The sequence below is a fragment of the Antennarius striatus genome, chromosome 24 (genome assembly GCF_040054535.1).
Source record: "Antennarius striatus isolate MH-2024 chromosome 24, ASM4005453v1, whole genome shotgun sequence".
In the NCBI taxonomy this organism is placed as follows: Eukaryota; Metazoa; Chordata; class Actinopteri; order Lophiiformes; family Antennariidae; genus Antennarius; species Antennarius striatus.
Window position 1 is genome coordinate 9,627,666 of NC_090799.1, and position 18,915 is coordinate 9,646,580.

The 18,915-nt window shown below is 46.3% G+C and overlaps 1 protein-coding gene across 2 annotated transcripts; it reads right to left on the reverse strand.

The window, feature by feature from the left end:
* Positions 1-481: 481 nt before the first annotated feature.
* LOC137591387 (DNA-binding protein SATB2-like) lies at positions 482-14,738 on the reverse strand. Of its 2 annotated transcripts, XM_068309340.1 has the most exons (12): positions 14,618-14,738; positions 11,230-11,454; positions 9,892-10,077; positions 7,793-7,919; positions 7,175-7,298; positions 6,910-7,012; positions 6,208-6,255; positions 5,405-5,898; positions 5,116-5,322; positions 4,085-4,237; positions 3,330-3,521; positions 482-2,386 (listed from the first exon to the last, which is right to left on the reverse strand). In XM_068309340.1, exons 2-12 carry the CDS (start codon positions 11,417-11,419, stop codon positions 1,790-1,792), a joined length of 2,421 nt encoding a protein of 806 aa, XP_068165441.1. In that variant the 5' UTR covers positions 11,420-11,454; positions 14,618-14,738; the 3' UTR covers positions 482-1,789. The 2 variants fall into 2 exon arrangements, with proteins under 2 accessions (XP_068165441.1, XP_068165442.1); XM_068309341.1 differs by lacking the exon at positions 3,330-3,521.
* Between the last annotated feature and the right edge of the window lie 4,177 nt (positions 14,739-18,915).

Consider the following 18,915-nt stretch of genomic DNA (forward strand, 5'->3'; position numbering starts at 1 on the left):
AGCAGATCCGTCACCAGCGTCACCCTGATGGCTCAGAGCGCTTTAAACCGTGTGTGTGTGTGTGTGTGTGTGTGTGATCCTGGATGGACGGCCCATAGTGTTGTGTGGTTACTGGCCCAGACGAGGGTGGGAACTGGTTTTATAGACTTACGGTCTACCAAAGTATTTCACAGGTCCCACCACCAGCACCCCCCCCCCCTAAAAAAAAAAGTGCTGAAGCAGATGCAGGAACTCGGCTTGAGAACCCAGAACTTCACCAGCAGCAGCGACACGACCACGTTTTTGGTCTTTAACAGGCAGTAAAGAAACATATGCAAGGGTTTTTGTAAAAATGATTTTACAACCTCATTTATTTTGTAAAATTAGTTTAAACACGTTTGGATTACAAAGCCTAACGCGGGCCGCCGTTGGTTGGAACCCCCCCCCCCCATGAATCCAGGGTCCAGCTGCTCTGAACATGAGTCAAACTCCACACACAGAATGGATTGGAAGTATTTTATCAGGCGTTCTTGTCCTGGTCACAACAGAATTGTAGAATAATGATGGAACATGTCTGAACCAATCATAGATACGTCACCCTGGACAGAGATGATTGTCGAATTATTAAATAGATTGTAAATGCACAAACACTGGGTCCATCCTCTTCCAGTCTGATTTAGAAACAGCCCATAAAGAAGCCGGTCTGTCAAACATTAAACCATCTACTGAGTTCAGACGTCTTCAGGCTGGCTCATCTCAGTCACATTTTCAAATACTTGTTCTAACAAAAAAATAACAGAAACAAAAAAATCGAACAATAATACTCAGATTTCAGTAAGTGTAAAGTTGGTAATAAATATGACCGTGTGATCAGTCGATGCAGGGATCTCCTCCGACATATTTACATGGTACCAAAATAAAACGGCTATCTTAATACCGTTCAACGCATCCAACTACAACCTGCTTCTAGGAGATGTCTTCGAATTCCTTTGTTTCTGTTTTCTGAGGCGTATACTGAAAAGTTTAAGTGGAGTGAAAGAAAGTCCATCTGAAATAGTGAGGGAGGGGGCTGGGGGGCACTGATGCCAGAGGCTGACCTGCACATCTGTGAAGACTCTCTTAATGCAAAAGGGTACAAACAGGTCTGAGGACCTTCTGACCCAGAAGGTGTGGATCGTTACTGAAAATACTTGATTCGATTGTTAGTTTTTGTCTTTAAATGAATGGAATTTAATCCAAATATTGTTGAATGCTTTTGATAAAGTTTAGTGTGCCCACTGCTCTGGATTGAGGTTTGTACGTTTAGACTTCCAGTGACTCCTCCAGTGAAGCCGACCTCGTCCTGACTCAACACGTCACCTGTAAACATAATCAACTAAACTGTACTTAAATAAACAGAAACGCTATTTTTATGTCGCAGACAGTTTAGCCCACCTCCCCTGTCCATGCATATAAGTCATATGTATTTGTTTAAATAGGTGTTCTACATTATTCTGGTGACTGAAGATGTCCGTTCAGACGTGACAAACGTTAATCAGCTGAGCTGCGGGAGAAGAAACGATAAAGATGAAGATGTTTTTGGCGCAGTGTTGCCGTCCCAGTTTGTTTGATATGAAAGTCCTCCAACAGAAGCCACCGCCGTCTCTGATGGTGGACACCAGGCGTCCCTTTCCGGTCTAACTCGTGTCCTTCCGACGTGAACACGCCGTGGCCGTCGCCCTGGTAACGGTGACCTTGGCTTCGCAGGCCGATGGAGGCCTCATCTTCCATCTGCCGTTCTCCTCGGTTGTCTCTGACTGGTTTCTGGGCGTCATCTTTGCTGCTCTGCAGAGCGGGGGCTGTCCAGGCTGCTGTAGGGGGACAGGGAGGACGTCGCCACTCCTGACGCTTTCCCATCATCCCCCTCTTTGTCTGTCTCCATTTCCACATCTCTTTGTTCGCCGTGTCTCATCTCTGTACTCAACACCTCCTCGCTGGACTCCTCGGAAACGGAGAAGCCCTCCTCGCCTCGCCGTTCCCCCAGGTCTGCCTCGCTGGGGCTGGAGCTGTCCCTGTCCTCTTCCCCGGGGAGGGGCTCCCTGGATTGGCTGTGGTGCTTGACGTTGTATCGCTGGTTCTGGAAGAACTTGATGATGGTGTGCTTGGGCAGGTCCAGCTGGGCGGACAGGGTGTGGATGGCCTCCTGGTCGGGGTAGAGCCCCACGTCGCCGATGAAGCTCTGCAGGATCCCCAGAGCCTCCAGGGAGATCCGCGTCCGCGAGCGGGCCTTCTTTGGTCCGACCCCTACGAGCCCAGGGCTCCCCCCACGCTGGATCCGGTCCTCGGAGCTGTGCAATGGGATTGGCTGAGGGGTTTCGTGGAGTGGAGATGGGGCGGTCAGAGGTGGGAGAGACTGTCTGTGCACTGGCTGATGGGAAACACAGAGAAGAGTAAAAGTTCAAACATTTTAAACATCATCAGGAGCAGCTGATCCTCAGAAATAACAATGAAATACTGTATTTACCATGTCTGCTGTACTTAAATCTGAGGTGTTCAAACGGTAATTCATGACAACTAAATCCTGAAGGACATTTGTCAAAGAAAATTTAGCTCCAATGTGAAAAGTTGGGGTTTTTTTCTACATCATTTACCCCAAATTACTTGAGAAAGCATCTTTATTCACTTATATATGGGTTTAACTCTGAGAATAACGAGCTAATTGAATTTTACAACAAAATAGTTGATAAATGGAACAAAATCTCTCGTTTTGGAGCAGGTCTTTTATCGCTGTACTTTCACCAAATGGGAAATGTCAGTGAAGGAACATTTGAAGACTTCTGGTGTGTGTGGTCATCAGATCTGATTCGCTTTAGGGAGAGATGGGTGTGTGTGTGTGTGTGTGTGTGTGTGTGTGTGTGTGTGTGTGTGTGTGTGTGTGTGTGTGTGTGTGTGTGTGTGTGTGAGATGTGTGACCGACCGGCTTCCAACATTAAGCCTAAAGAGCTTCATCACACAAACAACCACGACGCTCGAGCTGATTCACAGGGTGGGGTGACCAGCACACCCAAACACAGGAACAACACTATAAATCTGTGGCCCATCAAAATTAAAGGACCCGAATCAGGAGGACGGCAATTCCTTTTTCTCTGCTTGAATAATGACAGGGTACCCTGTGAATAATATTGAGGTTGGGGCCAGACGGGGAGCGTTTTGGTTTGAGGAGAGGGTGGGATGGAGGAGCGTTTGGAGGGAAATGTGTGGGCTGGGCATGCACCGCTTCTGTTTGCAATGGCTTATGGGACGGGAGCATGATAAGGGGGTTTTCACATGTAGAATGTTGGACAGAAGTCTTCTGGGTGTCTTCATCAAACCTGCTGGTCTGGGACGTGCAGGACGGAGTGCAGACGCTCGCTGTGCTGCTGCCTGGACTCCTCCTCGTACACCTGGTCCCTGTCGGCCTGCGGTAGCCCCAGGAACCTCCTGATGGTGCACAGGTTCTCCCACAGGGTCCGGTTCTCCGGGCTCGGGCTTTCTTTCCACCTGAGCAGCTCACACAGCCAACCCTGGAAGAGACGTGGAGGAGAAGACGGTCAGGCCTCGTCTGAGAGGCAGAGGGTCGGCCCAAGGAAGACCGGACTATCTCTGCTAAGCATCTTTTTAGCAGACATCCTGCTGAGGGATCCTGAAGCATTCCCCAGCTGAGGTCGAGGTGAATTATTGGATGTACTGATGTGTTTGTTGGGATCGATGCTGCGCTACTCAGGAACCCAACGGACGCCATCATGATGGCTTCTTCTACTCCACCTGTTCAAGGCGGAGCTTCACTGTTGGAGCAGAAGACGTCGTCTGAGGGGAGCAGCGAGTGTCTGAGTGTGTGATTGGATTATCTGTGCTCGGCTGACCCAGGATCTGCCACCAGCTGGTGTTTATGTGGAGCCGTCAGCCTGGAAGTGATCGGTAACAATGTGGTGATCTTCATCACCGTTTGTCTCCGTCTTTCTTTCTTCTTCTTGGATGCATCTCCTCTCTATTTAAATCCCATTCATCAAGTTACATTCTGGTCGATGACATCACTTCCTGTAGCTGTAGGGTTGTATTACTGTGGTGGGATCACGTTTAGACCCACCTGACTCTTGTTGGCTGCCACCTTGGCGAACAGAGCCTGGGACACCTTGGCCCTCTTCATCTCCTGCTGGATGTCCTCATAGATGCCTGCGGTGATGTTCACCAGTGAGTCCAGCCTCAGCGGCAGCTCCGGACCGGTTACCACACATTTAGTCTGGGAGCAGAGGTTTAAACATTAAAGTCAGTGTGAAGGTGTGTGTGTGTGTGTGTGTGTGTGTGTGTGTGTGTGTGTGTGTGTGTGTGTGTGTGTGTGTGTGTGTGTGTGTGTGTGTGTGTGTGTGTGTGTGTCAATGACAATGCCTTTATTTCCCACATGAGACCCCGATAGAGGTACAAGAACTTACAAAGTGTTTGGGATGTTTGTTACAAAAGCATAAGTGTTTATGGCACACGTGTGACCCCTATGGCACAATGAGAAGATAAAAAGTTTAGACATAAATTACTATTAAAGAATAGAATACGAATACAGGGAAAGAGTTACTTCCTAAAAATATACATAATTTCTTAAATTGAACAAGGCTTGATTGATAAACTCTTTGTTGGAGGATGAGAATAACTGCATGAATTTTAGGCAATTAGGGCTTTTCCAAAACGATCTTTTCAATTTAATTTTTAATTCAATTAAAATGACACTTTTGGAAAAGCCCTAATTGCACTTCTGGTTAAATGCCAAACTGCATTTCGTTACATTGTACTTGTACATGTGTAATGACAATAAAGTTGAATCTAATCTAATCTAATCTAATCTAATATGTACGGTTAAAAAAGTAATGAGTATGGTTATAAGTGGTTTAAACTAAACTAATAAATACGGTGATGAATTTCATTATCTGCTTTTGATTAAACCATAACTGTGAAGACAGAGGACAGAATGAATCAATGTAGTCACTATTTAAGTACCATTGATTAGCGATAGGGAGTAAATGATTACCACAACAGGATGTAACCTGAATACTTTGTTCGACAGGTATCTTAAAGTATGGTTCAATACATAAATCACTTTTAAAAATTCCATAATTAAGTGTATCATACCTGTGTGTGTCTGTGTGTGTTGGGGGCCATGTTGCCGGGGTGGTTGTGGTTGCTGGTGGTGCTCCGTTCTCTCTCCTCCTGGTAGATGCGGTCTCGCTCCCCCTCTGGCAGGTTCAAGAAGCTCTGCATGGCCTTCAGGTTGACCAGCAGCGACTGCGAGGCGGCGCGGGGGTCCTCCTCCTTACGGAGGATCTCCGACAGCAGCCCCTACGGCCAAACACACGGTGAATCCGGGGGGCTGGGGGTCATTCCGTCTCTTAGACGAGGACGTCTTGGCGTGTCGGGTTACCTGTGTGCGGTTGAAGGCCACGCGGGCGAACACGGCCTGGGACACGCTGGCCCTCTTCAGCTCGTTCCTGACCTGCTGGTAGATGTCAAACGACACTTCGGCCCCCAAGCAGCTGAGGCTGACCTCCGTCGCGGCGCCGGAGCCCTTGCAGATTCGTAAGACCGGCGGGTGGTTGAGGAACTGCTGGTTGACTCCCTGCGGGTGCTGGTGGGTGAGCAGGCGGCTAACGGCTAGCTGCTGGTTGATGAGGTGAGCCATGGCGAGCTGCTGTCGCACAATCTGAGGGGACAGTATCGCGCTGCGACCCGCCAGAGATGGAGCCGGGGAGCGGAGTGGGGGGCTGGGGTGGCGCTGGGCGGTGGGGTGGGGCATGCAGAGACTCTGGGTGGAGGTGTGAGAGGCACTCTTCAGGGACAGAGATCCAGGACTGCCCAGGGGGGGTAAGAGAGACAGAGGACGCTGGCTAAGGATGCTAAAGTCCAACTCCCTCTCCACTGTTACAACACACACACACACACACACACACACACACACACACACACACACACACACACACACACACACACACACACACACACACACACACACACACACAAGTGAGAACAGTTCAAATGAAGATATATTTGTTTAGCCTAATCCAATCCAGTCCAATCCAATATAGTTTAATCTGATCTAATGTCTCTTGGAGTTCAAGCCAATAACTCTTTAATCCCAGTGTTTCTACCAATCAAATCTCTTCCATTTGTTTATCCAACCTATCAAACATGGCTTCCCCAACCCGTTGGTCAATGAGACTGTCCTACCTTTGACGTCTGACTGGTCCAGTGTCCACATCTTCTCCATGTGTTCACCTGAAGGACAAATCCATTTCAGAATGTTCTGTTTACATCAGTGAAGTAGATACAAGTTTGGGTTTTTCCTGGATTTTTCAGGCCCTGCTCGCCTCCACAGAAATCTGCTTCTCATTACCCTCCTGCTGGCTTTAGTGGAGACGTTAAAGACTATTACGAAAATGAAAGTCGAAGTGAGGTTGGGGAGGCCTTCAGTTTGTGCGATAAGTACAGAGAGTGCTTCCTTTGGGGCTAGCGCTGGTTTCCATTAGAGGTCACCAACATTTAGCTTTGTCACAAGAATTAACCGTGACATTAATGCAAAGCAGGTCCACCATGAGCTGATGGACGGTCTGTACACACTGGATCGTTTTCAAAGCAACCTGGTCACAGGTGAGTCATGTTTAGATGGCCTGTCAGGGTAGGTACATGAAGCCAAGCTAAACAGCTGAGCACAAACTTTAAAGAGGGGGGAATTTAATAAGCCATCGAATTTAATCAGCGGTGTCCCCCCCACCCCCCACCCCCGCCCCAAATGGAACCACATTACTATTAAGCTTCTATTTATATGCACCACAATAGTTTGACTCTGGAAATACATATCAGGTTGTAATGCCTTGCCCAAGAGCAATTGAACTGTTGGACGTCATTCCGAGGGAAAAGCGTTTGAGTCACCTTTAATGCATTTGTATCTCTTGTACCAGCGTCCAAACTCCTGGCACTTTGAGGTGGAAATGCTGGCGTAATAGGAGCTGCTCAGGATGGCTGACATCATGCTCTGACGGGAGGAGAGACGGGTGAGAAAAGAGGAATGAAGGTGGACGCCATCAAGCCGTTGTCCCAATCTCTTACTCTCACAACCCAATACTGTCACGTTTGCCCCATTTTGTCCAAAAAGTCACTGGATGAATTTCCCCTCTGCCCCCCTGGTGGACGTTACCTGAGAGAGGGGACACTCCTTGGCCAGTGTGTTCTGGTTGGTTTCTCGTAGCAGCTCCCTGAGGGCCTTCCTGACGGTGGAGTAGCTCCATTTCTCCGACGGCAGCTCCTCCAGTCTCACGAAGCTGCTCACACACACAAAGCTGGTCGTTATAAACGTAAAGTAACGCGAAGGCGCCGCCACAGCGGTGAAACCAGCTCCAAAGAGGTAAATACTGCATGTTTGTCCAAAGCATTCACTGCTGGTGACACGGCGCTCGTGTTTCACCTGCATCTGGTTTAGGTTGAGGTTGTCATCAACTGAGTGTTTCAAAGGTAAATTATTTTCCTTCTCCCTTCCCATTGTGTCAGCCAGTAACAGGAAATACAATCATCATGACACAGACTAAACTTTATAAGTATCATTTACCACAGCTGGATTAATCTACTTTCCATCCCCTGGAGTCTGACTCCTTCAGTCCACCCCCAACTGTCTGCACGATCAGTGGACCACACAAAAATCAGCCTCAACAGTGTGTACACTCAATAATAATCTAGAGGTTACATACACAATCCCATTTGAAAGCAGTAAATGCTAAACAAACCAGCACATGGAAACACACAAACACACACTGCTGACCTGTGCAGACGGATCCACAGAGTCACCATGTGGTAAACGTCCAGGAGCATGTCGGCCACCGTGGCCTCAGGAGCGTCCGTCAGGTAGTGGATGGGCATCGGCTTCCAGCGGCCCACTTTAATGATGCCTGGACGAAGAACGACAAAGCAGCACGGAAGCATGATGACAGGAACGTGAAAGAAACATGACAAGAACATGGTAGAAACACAACAGGAACACAGAAGAAACAAGATGACAAGAATGTGGTAGAACAACTTGTTCTGGACCTTTTAAATTGTTCTAATTTTAGCAATGTTCTAGTCGGACTGGGTTGATTCTCATCTCTCACACATGTCAGTCTTTATTATATATACCAGTATCTTTATCAATGGTATATAAACAATGCACATGAGCCAATCACAACGGTACAATGACACGTCCACTGTCTCTGCACCTGTAGTCTCAGCAGAGTCATCAGCCACCACCACCACCACAGTTGGGACTCCATGGGGTTATTTGTGTTGGTGCTGCTCAGGTCAGACGGATCATCATCCTCCTGAAGGATCTTTGGACAGACTATCGATCACAGATCATCTGAAATAAACTTTTACTTCCTTTAGTCTCTCTTGATGATCGTTGCTGCTATGATATGTCAACTGATGGGAATTTACAGACTAAATTGTTTGTTTTTGTGGCCTGGAAGTTCAAGAAATGGTATTTGTCAACGCAAAGCTCTCCAAAAACACGGCATTATTAAAGTTAGCTTCATTTCCTCAGAAATTCCCTTAAACCTCCAGAGCAGTAAAGACTCCACGACGCAGCTTCTGAATCGTGGGCCGTTATGTAGTTCATTAAGGACAAACCCTGCTCCCATTAAGAGTTTAAAAATACCAGAGCAGCCACAGTTGTGCTAAGTGCAATGCTATGGCAGAAGAAAATAGAAGAGTTTCTGTATAATTTTGGTCTTGACCACACTGGAGGAAAAATGCATGACTCCAGCCAGAAATTATTTATTTGAAATGAAAAGGCCTGTGTCTCGAACAAAAACCGAACCCAACGGGCGAGGCGAGGGGGGGTCGCAGGGCGTGAGCCTCTCGGTTACAGCACCCTGTGTTTACGGGACACACCAGGAATGTCAAACCACTGGTGTGTGTGTGTGTGTGTGTGTGTGTGTGTGTGTGTGTGTGTGAGAGAGAGAGAGAGAGAAGACTCTTGTTTCATGGGTGACTAGATGTCGTCTGCATTCTTGTTTTGATCTCCAAACGATGTGGTGTCAGTCTGAAACCTACCGATACAGACCGAGTGTTAAGTCCAACCATCATGCTGGTGGTGGGGGGTGTCAGTGTGGGGGGGCGGGGGGGGCTGGATCACATCAAGAGATATAATGATGGAGAAGGCAGAATCCAAATATTTTTGCTTCCTTTTAATCTACTCTTTGTACCCGTGTGTCCTCTGAAAGCAGCCATACTTTATTCTCCTCCAGCTGGAAATAATTAATTACTCATCAACCAAACAAAATGGCGACAGACTCAAACATTCCCCGTTAGTGTGTCACAAAGGGAAAGGATGGACTTAAACAAGATGGTAATTCCTACCGATCCTCAAGGTTTGAGATATTGTTGACTGAGTGATAAAAATCTGCGCCTGCAGGCCTCCTACCAGCAGAGGGCGCCAGGCTCTTGTTGAGGTAAGCTCTTTTTCCAGATTTGTTTGGACCACAAAGGTGTGCCACAGGGAGAATTAAATGCCCTCCCCAGGAGGAGGTTTGATCTGTTTAATTTTGATGAAAATTGTTCAAATGTTGAGATTTTAGAGTTTGAAACTTCAGTCTGGGAGAAAGTTTGCCTGATATTTGTTTTCTTAGGGTGTTTCTTGAATGCAGACTGAAATTACAGATCTGTCAGTGCTAGACTGTCGTTGTAATGTATATATAACACGAGGTTGTCATGCCGATAGTCTGTACTTAAACCTCTGGAATCAGAGGAAGGGACCTCTCGGAGGAAACAACGAGGGGTGACTCCGATGCAGTGTGTAGAAGGGTGTGGTAATCAGATTACACCCATTCATTTAATGAGACTGGAGTTAAACTGGTCTTAAACACACATTCAGACTCTACTTACCACTTGCCTGTGCAGCTGAGCTATGGGAGTATCCCAGCGCCACCAGTGCCGTCTCCACCAGCCGGGTGAAGAGGACGTCTTTGCGAACGAGGACAAACTCGGCGTGGCGGTCGCCGTGGCCGTCAAAGTCGCCGGCCACTCCCATCTCCTCGTGTTCCACCACACAGTAGACGGGGATCATCAGACCTGGTGGATGGACAGACGGTCACAGGAGGAGATAGTGGGTGTCTGACTGGGACCACCAGTTTTAGGAGGGTCTACCACTCTCTTTTTCTGCATCTCCTGTTTGTTCTGACATGTTCTGTGTTTCTTCCATGTTGTTTGCAGCTGCTGCCAGCTCGGTGGTCTGCGGCTGAACACCAGCTGCTGGAGCAGGAATGTGAGTCGGTGTCCGACTGTACATCTGCCGGTGTTCACAACTCATCTAAAACCACAAAGATAAGGCTTTCCACAACTGTTAACATGACATCACTTAGTGATGCCCAACCTCCACCTGGGCGAGAACCAAACGCCCGCCCAGGACACTGGTGGTCCCACAGGAACTGCTGATTAATCAGCTGATGAGGCAGCAGCAAATCAGCAAGAGCCAACCCACAGCAGCATCAGGCACGCTATTGGCCAATAAGCCACCGCACTGTGTGTGTGTGTGTGTGTGTGTGTGTGTGTGTGTGTGTGTGTGTGTGTGTGTGTGTGTGTGTGTGTGTACTGTTACAACACTACTGTGATGTTTGCATGAGAGAATAATGGGCATCTGTGCTGGAGTGTTTCTGCTTTAGAGAACAAATGCTGCTCCACCGTTCAATGGGGGAGGGGGTACACCATAAACACAAACATCATCTGCGTATACTTGATAAGCTAGCTAAAAACGCCAACGTTTTAGCTTGAATTGCTGCACACACATCGGCACAGTGGAGCGTATGGCATCATCCAGAACACGGACACAGGGCAGCCTACAAGGACAAACACGTGTCCCGTGACTTTTGGCGGCGTCTCTACGGTAACGCTTCCAGGATGTTTTTTTGGCACCGAGTTCAACCGTCTTCAGGACGTAAAGCTAACATCTGCTGCAGGATGGTCATGTGACACTTCATTGGGTCTTAACGCGGTTTAACGCTGGCTCCTCCTGATGTGGAGGAGCAGAAGCTCCGCCCCCCCCCCCCAGCCCCGCCTTATCCAGCAGACCTGCAGACGAAGCCCAGTTTGGTCCCTGTCTGTGTGATCACGTTCATCAGAATAGTACGCCATTAATATCACAGCAGCTACTACTTTTACGCTCATAGTAGAGAAGGAAGCTCCCTCTGCTGTTGTGGAGGGTGAAGTGCAGGTGTCAGACTCCACCTTCAGGTTGTCCCAGTGAGGTGGCGTTCTGTCTGCTTTGCGGTGCCGGGCTGCCGTTAACCTCCACACGGGCTGACGTGCAGGGCGGCGGGCCACCGGGGGTGGGGCTGTCCTCTCTCTCCTCTGGGCTGACGCTGTCCCTCAGGGCGGGGCTCTCGGACCCCCCACCGGCACCTCTGTACTGCTCCATATCCTCAAACCCTGCAGCAGGAGCAGCGAACGGAGCTGAAAACAAGAAGACAAGGCTTTTAGAAATAGCGGGAACAGGTTCTAGAGAGCAAAGCATGATGGGTAAGCGACTCCCACAGAGAATACCATCCGCTGGGGTCCCCTTAATTGAAGCCTTATCCAAAATCAAAGTCGGAACCCTGTGACCCTGTGGTTCCTGGGTCTGGAACCAAATCTGGCAGATCCAATTTATTATTTGGATCTTTGAGTCGTCCCGCTGACACACACACACACACACACACACACACACACACACGTTTCGTGCTAAAGCAGCGCTGACAGCGGGGAGCCGTGATGGTCGCCCCGTCCTGTCGCTGCAGAGGTGCAGACGACCACATCAGATGAGTCGGACGCATCTGGGACCCATCGGGGCCCATCAAGTGGGGCTCCGACTGTCCACAGGCACGTGGAGCATCCTGTTTAGAGACGAGCCTACGACAGCAACATGTCTGGAATGCTGCGACACTGCTGTCTGCACATGTGTCACACACACACACACACACACACACACACACACACACACACACACACACACAGAATGTCACTGAAGTCTGAGTGTGTTTGCCGTGTCAATAACAGGACGCACATGACATCGTGACAGGAAGTGTACACCCTGACCCCATAAATGGAACTCAGCCGTTCTGTCTTTAACGGAGGTGAATGGTCTGCAAACACATGTCAAACATGACTCTACAAAACGCATCATCACTATGACATCATAGCATCTGTACCGTGATGAGAGCTTATACACTATGTAACCCTCATCACAGTGTCACATGACCAAACGGCTGCAGCTGGTCTGATTAAACCGCTGGATGGGACGTTCAGATTGTGATGGATAGCAGGTGTGTGTGTGTGTGTGTGTGTGTGTGTGTGTGTGTGTGTGTGTGTGTGTGTGTGTGTGTGTGTGTGTGTGTGTGTGTGTGTGTGTGTGTGTGTGTGTTCCTGTTCCTGGGCCCTAAGGACCCTGTTTAGAGCCCATGGACTCACAATCATCACACTATTACCTCACTATTACCTCACTATTCTCTCTGATGTCACCTGACCCTGAGCCACCTGAGCCGTGTGGGCGTGTCCTATTGGCTCTGACAGGTAGCTGCATTTTAACATTTAAATATTGTTTCATGTAAACTCTAACTCATAAAACAAAAAAATTAGAAGTCATGAAAGAAACATAAATGTTGATAAAGGTTAGCATTACCTTTAACTCAGGTGATTCATCAACATTAATGTGGTTTTATTTTATACGTCTGAACACACTTTCTATGGATTGTAAATGACTAGAAATGACTAAACATGATGATCTGCAACTATGTATGACCATATATAATCATATAAGATACAGAGATGTATGATTACATATGATCATACATGTCCCTGCGATGCGCTGGGTTTGCCGGGGGGGGGGGGGTAGGCAGATCCACGGCCCACAGGGCGGGGCAGCAGCTGAAGACGAGACAATTATGGTCGTGTCGTCTACAAGAAGATGGATGGATGATCACATATGATTTAATATCACTAAATGTGATTATAAATTACTATACGATTATACACAACTATATTTAATTATATATGATTATACATAATTATATACAATCATACAGCTATAAATATCTTTACATTATTAAGATACAATAATTTATGGCACTTTAAGACTATATGATGAAATAGTACACCACAGAAATATATTATACATAATTATATACAACTGTATATGATACTATATGACTACGTATGATATGATATAACATGCAAGTAGTATAATTTAGAATCTTATATTCTTATAATTACTATCAGACTAAATAGGTTTACCAATGATTATGTATAAGATATGACCATATAAGACTAAATATGTCTACTTTTTGAATATGTACGATTAAATATGAAGATATAGTCTTAAATGTTTACTTATGATTTAGATATGACGTTACAGGACTAAACATGTCTACTCGTGATCACGTATGATTGTAAACGGCTCCATCACGCCGTCTCCTGCTCCTGGTGCCATCTGGGTTGTAACATGAACAGATGAAGTGTCGGTGAAAACGAGCCGCTCGACTCAAGGACTCTGAAATAATTGGCAATTATTTCGTTATGATTTATGATAATGGGTCAGTGAACAATAAGTAATTATTATGTTATTTTCAAGAAGGAATTATTTGTGGCTTCAGAGAACCAAACTTTTGAACGAACGACCACAGAAGATTATTTACTTCAAGTTCTTTGTTCCAACCTCACGCGAGGACCTGATGGTAGGGGCTGTGGTCAAAGTCAAAGGAACATAAAACTCTGATTTTATTGTCTTTACAAAAGGTTGCCATATTTCACAGACATAAAAACTTTTGGAAGCGATAAGTGACGTTTTCTTTTATAGTGTTTAATTTTCCTCTAAGTCTCCGTGTGTTTTTATATCTGTCATACCTTTAAAATAGTTTAGTCATAAAGCTAAACACCAAAATGAAGAGACATTAACACTGATGAATAAATAATTAATAATTATGATAATCAGTTCCCTGTAGGTCTACTTTACACCAGCTCTTTTTTATGTTTATTTATTTTATAGCTTACATCCAAGATGCTTCACTTCCTCGTGAATATGAAAATTAATTATATTTAATATTTTCAGTTTCTACTTGAACATTGCAGACAATAACTTTTCAAACGTCGTGTTGGATTGAGTGAAAAGAAAGGAGGCGTCGGATTTCAGATTAAACTGAGTAGATTATTGTCACGTTTGGTAGTGAAGCTTATTTGTAGAAACTTTTAAAGTGAGCTTTTTGTTCCAAATCAAAAAAAGCTCAATTATAATGTGAGTGAAGAGAAGAGGGTGTCACTTTATAAAAATTTAAATTGTCGTAATAAATAAGTAAGTAAATACCAAATGAAAAATATTCTGGTAAAGACAAAATAAACAATTAAATTGCGTAAAATCCCAGTAGCTTGATTCTGTAAACTTCTTTTGTAAAACATTTTTTGTCTTTTAAATTAAAAATGCTTCTGTCAAAACATGAAAAGTGATGCTCATTTGTACATTTTGACTGAGTTCTAGTAATAAAACCTTGCGATCAACAGTTGTTAAAGCTGACATGTACACGTAACGAGTTTTTTTTTAATACATTTTTAGATTATTTAATCCTAACTTTAACTGAAGCTCACTCACCCTTTAAGACGTCTCTGTGTCTGTCGGGTGATAAACTCCATCCATCGCTGAAGAGGAGAGAATCCAGCCTGAGAGGAGAGGAGGAGGACGGCAGGGAGAGATGAAGGCTGACTGCTGCTGCCTGAGGAGAAGGGAGCAGAAAAATGACACATGGGGAGGGAAGAGGGAGGAGAGGGAGAAGGCTTGGGGGTGGGGGGTGGGGGGGTGGCTGGAGTCAGATGCTGTAAACAGTGAAACCCTAATTACTAGATTGTTCTCCACAAGTTAAAGGGGGAGAACAATCAGTGGTTCATCTCATTCTAAATCAACGCATTGAATTCTTTATTCTAATCATTCATCGGGATGATTCATTTCCTGTCCTTCAGGGTGGAATCGGATCACGTGACACAGAAGTGTATTCTGGAACTTTTTTTTTGCTTAAATCATCAGTTCCGCCCCTTTAAAATTTGTTTTGTTTGGGGGTTTTTTCTTTTAATAGCTGAACTTTCATCAGTTGTTTGACGTCACAAGCAGCGCTGGAAAACCGGAGGCGGCGCGTCTGATGGCTTTACTTAGGAAATGCTGCCACCGTGTGGTCACCGGAAGAATTACATGTTCATAATGGTATGTCTGAAAGCACTCATTCTTTTCTAAATTAATAATTAAAGGATTGTTAAACACACAGACTGACACTTGCTGTGTGCTTTGGATTAGGTGGTCTTGATAGCAGCCTCTAAATTGCACTGATATAAACTGGAGGCTGGAGTGACTAAGATGTATTTTATTTAGTTATTTAGTTAGTTAATTAGTTCTATACAGGTTGGCAAGACAGAGAGATAGAGATGGGAAGGACGTGCAGATAGAGTGATGAGTCTGAAGCTAGAAATAGAAGGTGTGATGTTCAATGTTGTTAGTGGGTATGCTCCACAGGTAGGATGTGAGCTGGAGGAGAAGGAGAAATTCTGGTCGGACTTTGATGAAGTGATGCAGAGCATGCCTAGAAGTGAGAGAGTTGTCATTGGTTCAGACTTCAATGGACATGTTGGTGCAGGAAACAGAGGTGATGAGGAGGTGATGGGCAGGTTTGGTATCCAGGAGAGGAACGCAGAAGGACAGATGGTAGTTGACTTTGCAAAAAGGATGGAAATGGCTGTAGTGAATACTTTCTTCCAGAAGAGGCAGGAACATAGGGTGACCTATAAGAGTGGAGGTAGGAGCACACAGGTAGACTACATCTTGTGTAGACGGTGTAACCTGAAAGAGATCAGTGACTGTAAAGTAGTGGTAGGTGAGAGTGTAGCCAAACAGCATAGGATGGTGGTGTGTAGGATGACTCTGGTGGTGAGGAAGATGAAGAGGACAAAGGCAGAGCAGAAGACGGAATGGTGGAAGCTGAAAAAGGAAGAGTGTTGCATGACTTTTAGGAAGGAGTTAAGAAAGGCTCTGGGTGGTCAGGAGGTGCTTCCAGATGACTGGACAACTACAGCTAATGTGATCAGGGAGACAGGTAGGAGAGTACTTGGTGTGTCATCTGGAAGGAAAGTAGATCAGGAGACTTGGTGGTGGAATGAGGAGGTACAGGAGTGTATACAGAGAAAGAGGTTAGCTAAGAAGAAGTGGGACACTGAGAGGACTGAGGAGAGTAGACAGGAGTACAGGGAGATGCAGCGTAAGGTGAAGGTAGAGGTAGCAAAGGCCAAACAAGAAGCTTATGATGACTTGTATGCTAGGTTGGACAGTAAGGAGGGAGAGACTGATCTATACCGGTTGGCAAGACAGAGAGACAGAGATGGGAAGGACGTGCAGCAGGTTAGGGTGATTAAGGATAGGGATGGAAGTCTATTGACAGGTGCCAGTAGTGTGATGGGAAGATGGAAAGACTACTTTGAAGAGTTGATGAATGTGGAAAATGAGAGAGAAGAAAGACTAGAAGAGGTGACTGTTGTGGACCAGGAAGTAGCAAAGATTAGTCAGGATGAAGTGAGGAGGGCACTGAAGAGGATGAAGAGTGGAAAGGCAGTCGGTCCTGATGATATACCTGTAGAGGTATGGAAGTGTCTAGGAGAGGTGGCGGTAGAGTTTCTGACTGGGTTGTTCAACAGGATCTTAGATAGTGAGAAGATGCCTGAGGAATGGAGGAGAAGTGTGCTGGTGCCCATTTTTAAGAACAAGGGAGATGTGCAGAGTTGTGGCAACTACAGAGGAATAAAGCTGATGAGCCATACAATGAAGTTATGGGAGAGAGTAGTGGAAGCTAGACTAAGGGCAGAAGTGAACATTTTGAGCAGCAGTATGGTTTCATGCCAAAAAAGAGTACTACAGATGCAGTATTTGCTCTGAGGATGTTGATAGTGAAGTACAGAGAAGGCCAGAGGGAGCTGCATTGTATTTTTGTAGATCTGGAGAAAGCTGATGACAGGGTCCCCAGAGAGGAACTGTGGTATTGTATGAGGAAGTCTGGAGTGGCAGAGAAGTATGTTAGAGCGGTGCAGGACATGTATGAGGACTGTAAGACAGTGGTGAGGTGTGTGTAGGTGTGACAGAGGAGTTCAAGGTGGAGGTGGGACTGCATTAGGGATCAGCTCTGAGCCCCTTCTTGTTGCTATGGTGATGGACAGGCTGACAGACGAGGTTAGACAGGAATCTCCATGGACTATGATGTTTGCAGATGACATTGTGATCTGCAGTGAGAGCAGGGAAGAGGTGGAGGAGAAGCTAGAGAGGTGGAGGTTTGTCCTGGAAAGGAGAGGAATGAAGGTTAGCCGCAGTAAGACAGAGTACATGTGTGTGAATGAGAGGGACCCAAGTGGAAGAGTGAGGTTACAGGGAGAAGAGATCAAGAAGGTGGAGGATTTTAAGTACTCAGGGTCAACAGTCCAGAGCAATGGAGAGTGTGGAAAAGAGGTGAAGAAGCGTGTACAGGCAGGATGGAACGGGTGGAGGAAAGTGTCAGGTGTGATGTGTGATAGAAGAGTTTCAGCTAAAATGAAAGGAAAGGTGTACAAAACTGTGGTGAGACCAGCGATGTTGTTTGGTCTAGAGACAGTGTCACTGAGGAAAAGACAGGAGACAGAGCTGGAGGTAGCAGAGATGAAGATGCTGAGGTTCTCTCTGGGAGTGACCAGGAAGGATAGGATCAGGAATGAGTACATCAGAGGGACAGCACATGTTAGAGGTTTTGGAGATAAAGTCAGAGAGGCCAGACTGAGATGGTTTTGACATGTCCAGAGGAGAGATAGTGAATATATTGGTAGAAGGATGCTGAGTTTTGAACTGTCAGGCAGGAGGCCTAGAGCAGGGGTCTGCAACCTGCGGCTCTGGAGCCGCATGCGGCTCTTTGGTGCCTCCCTTGCGGCTCCCTGGATATTTATCACAAAATAAAAAAATAATACTTAACAGAAAAAAATAGATATTCTACTTATAGCTAAAAATCTTTAAAAAAATAAAACTTATTGTTGTAAATTTCCTACGCTTTATTACATTATCATAGTTATCGTGTTGTTTAAAAATTTAGTCAGGCTCCTTTTAGTACAGCTCAGATACACTGTGTGGTCCTAGGCAGTTGTTGCCCTGGCTTTAGAAAGCAGTGGTGATTGGTTGGCAGCACAGTGGGCGGGTGGTGAGTGATGTGACATGAATCCTGACCAATCGGGTGAGACTCCCGGTATCTCTGGCCACCTGAGGGCAGGTCTACCCGGGTCTACTCCTTGCCCTCAGCTCTACCACTCTGTCCTGGAGGGCTGCCAGACCGCGTCAGGTTGAGAGAGAGTTGCGAGGATTCCACATTCTATTTAATAAAGGAAGCAGCGCTGCGGCCATTCAGCATATACAGTAATACCTCTGTACTCGACCGCCTCTATACTCGACCAAATCGGTGCTCGACCAAAAAATAGAAGAAAATAGTAGAATAGTAGAATAGTAGAAAATGCATTGGACCCCGAACAAATTTTCGGTACTCAACTAGCCGAGTCGACCCGAACGCGCTCCTCGGCCGCGCTCCTCGACCAGCGGGTAAGCGTCAGTTCGACTCAGACCGCCAGCGGAGTAAGACGTACGCAAATTACCTACACAAAGACGTACGGAACCTACAGCAAAATATGAAAGTGGTGTACGAGTGTCCGACCTCGCTTCGCAGTACGAAATGGCAAAGTCAACGATTTCCACTATCTTGAAGCAGAAGCAACTGACAATGGACAGGTTCCTTCTTAAAGAATAGAGGAAGGCTACTGCCCAGCCAGATTCACCTCCACGGAAGAGAGAGAGAAGGGAGAAAACCCCTGGAGGCGCGTTACCTAGCGTCATCATGGAAGGGGATTCCC

Bases quoted from the DNA above. Each gene is read 5' to 3' on its own strand.
- LOC137591387 (XM_068309340.1), bottom strand. From the start codon at position 11,419: ATGGAGCAGTACAGAGGTGCCGGTGGGGGGTCCGAGAGCCCCGCCCTG. The intron at 10,078-11,229 runs GTGGAGTCTGAC...TCCATCCACCAG, and splicing joins CTCACTGGGACAACCTGAAG to GTCTGATGATCCCCGTCTAC. The intron at 4,238-5,115 runs GTATGATACACT...CTCTGCTCCCAG, and splicing joins ACACACACAGACACACACAG to ACTAAATGTGTGGTAACCGG.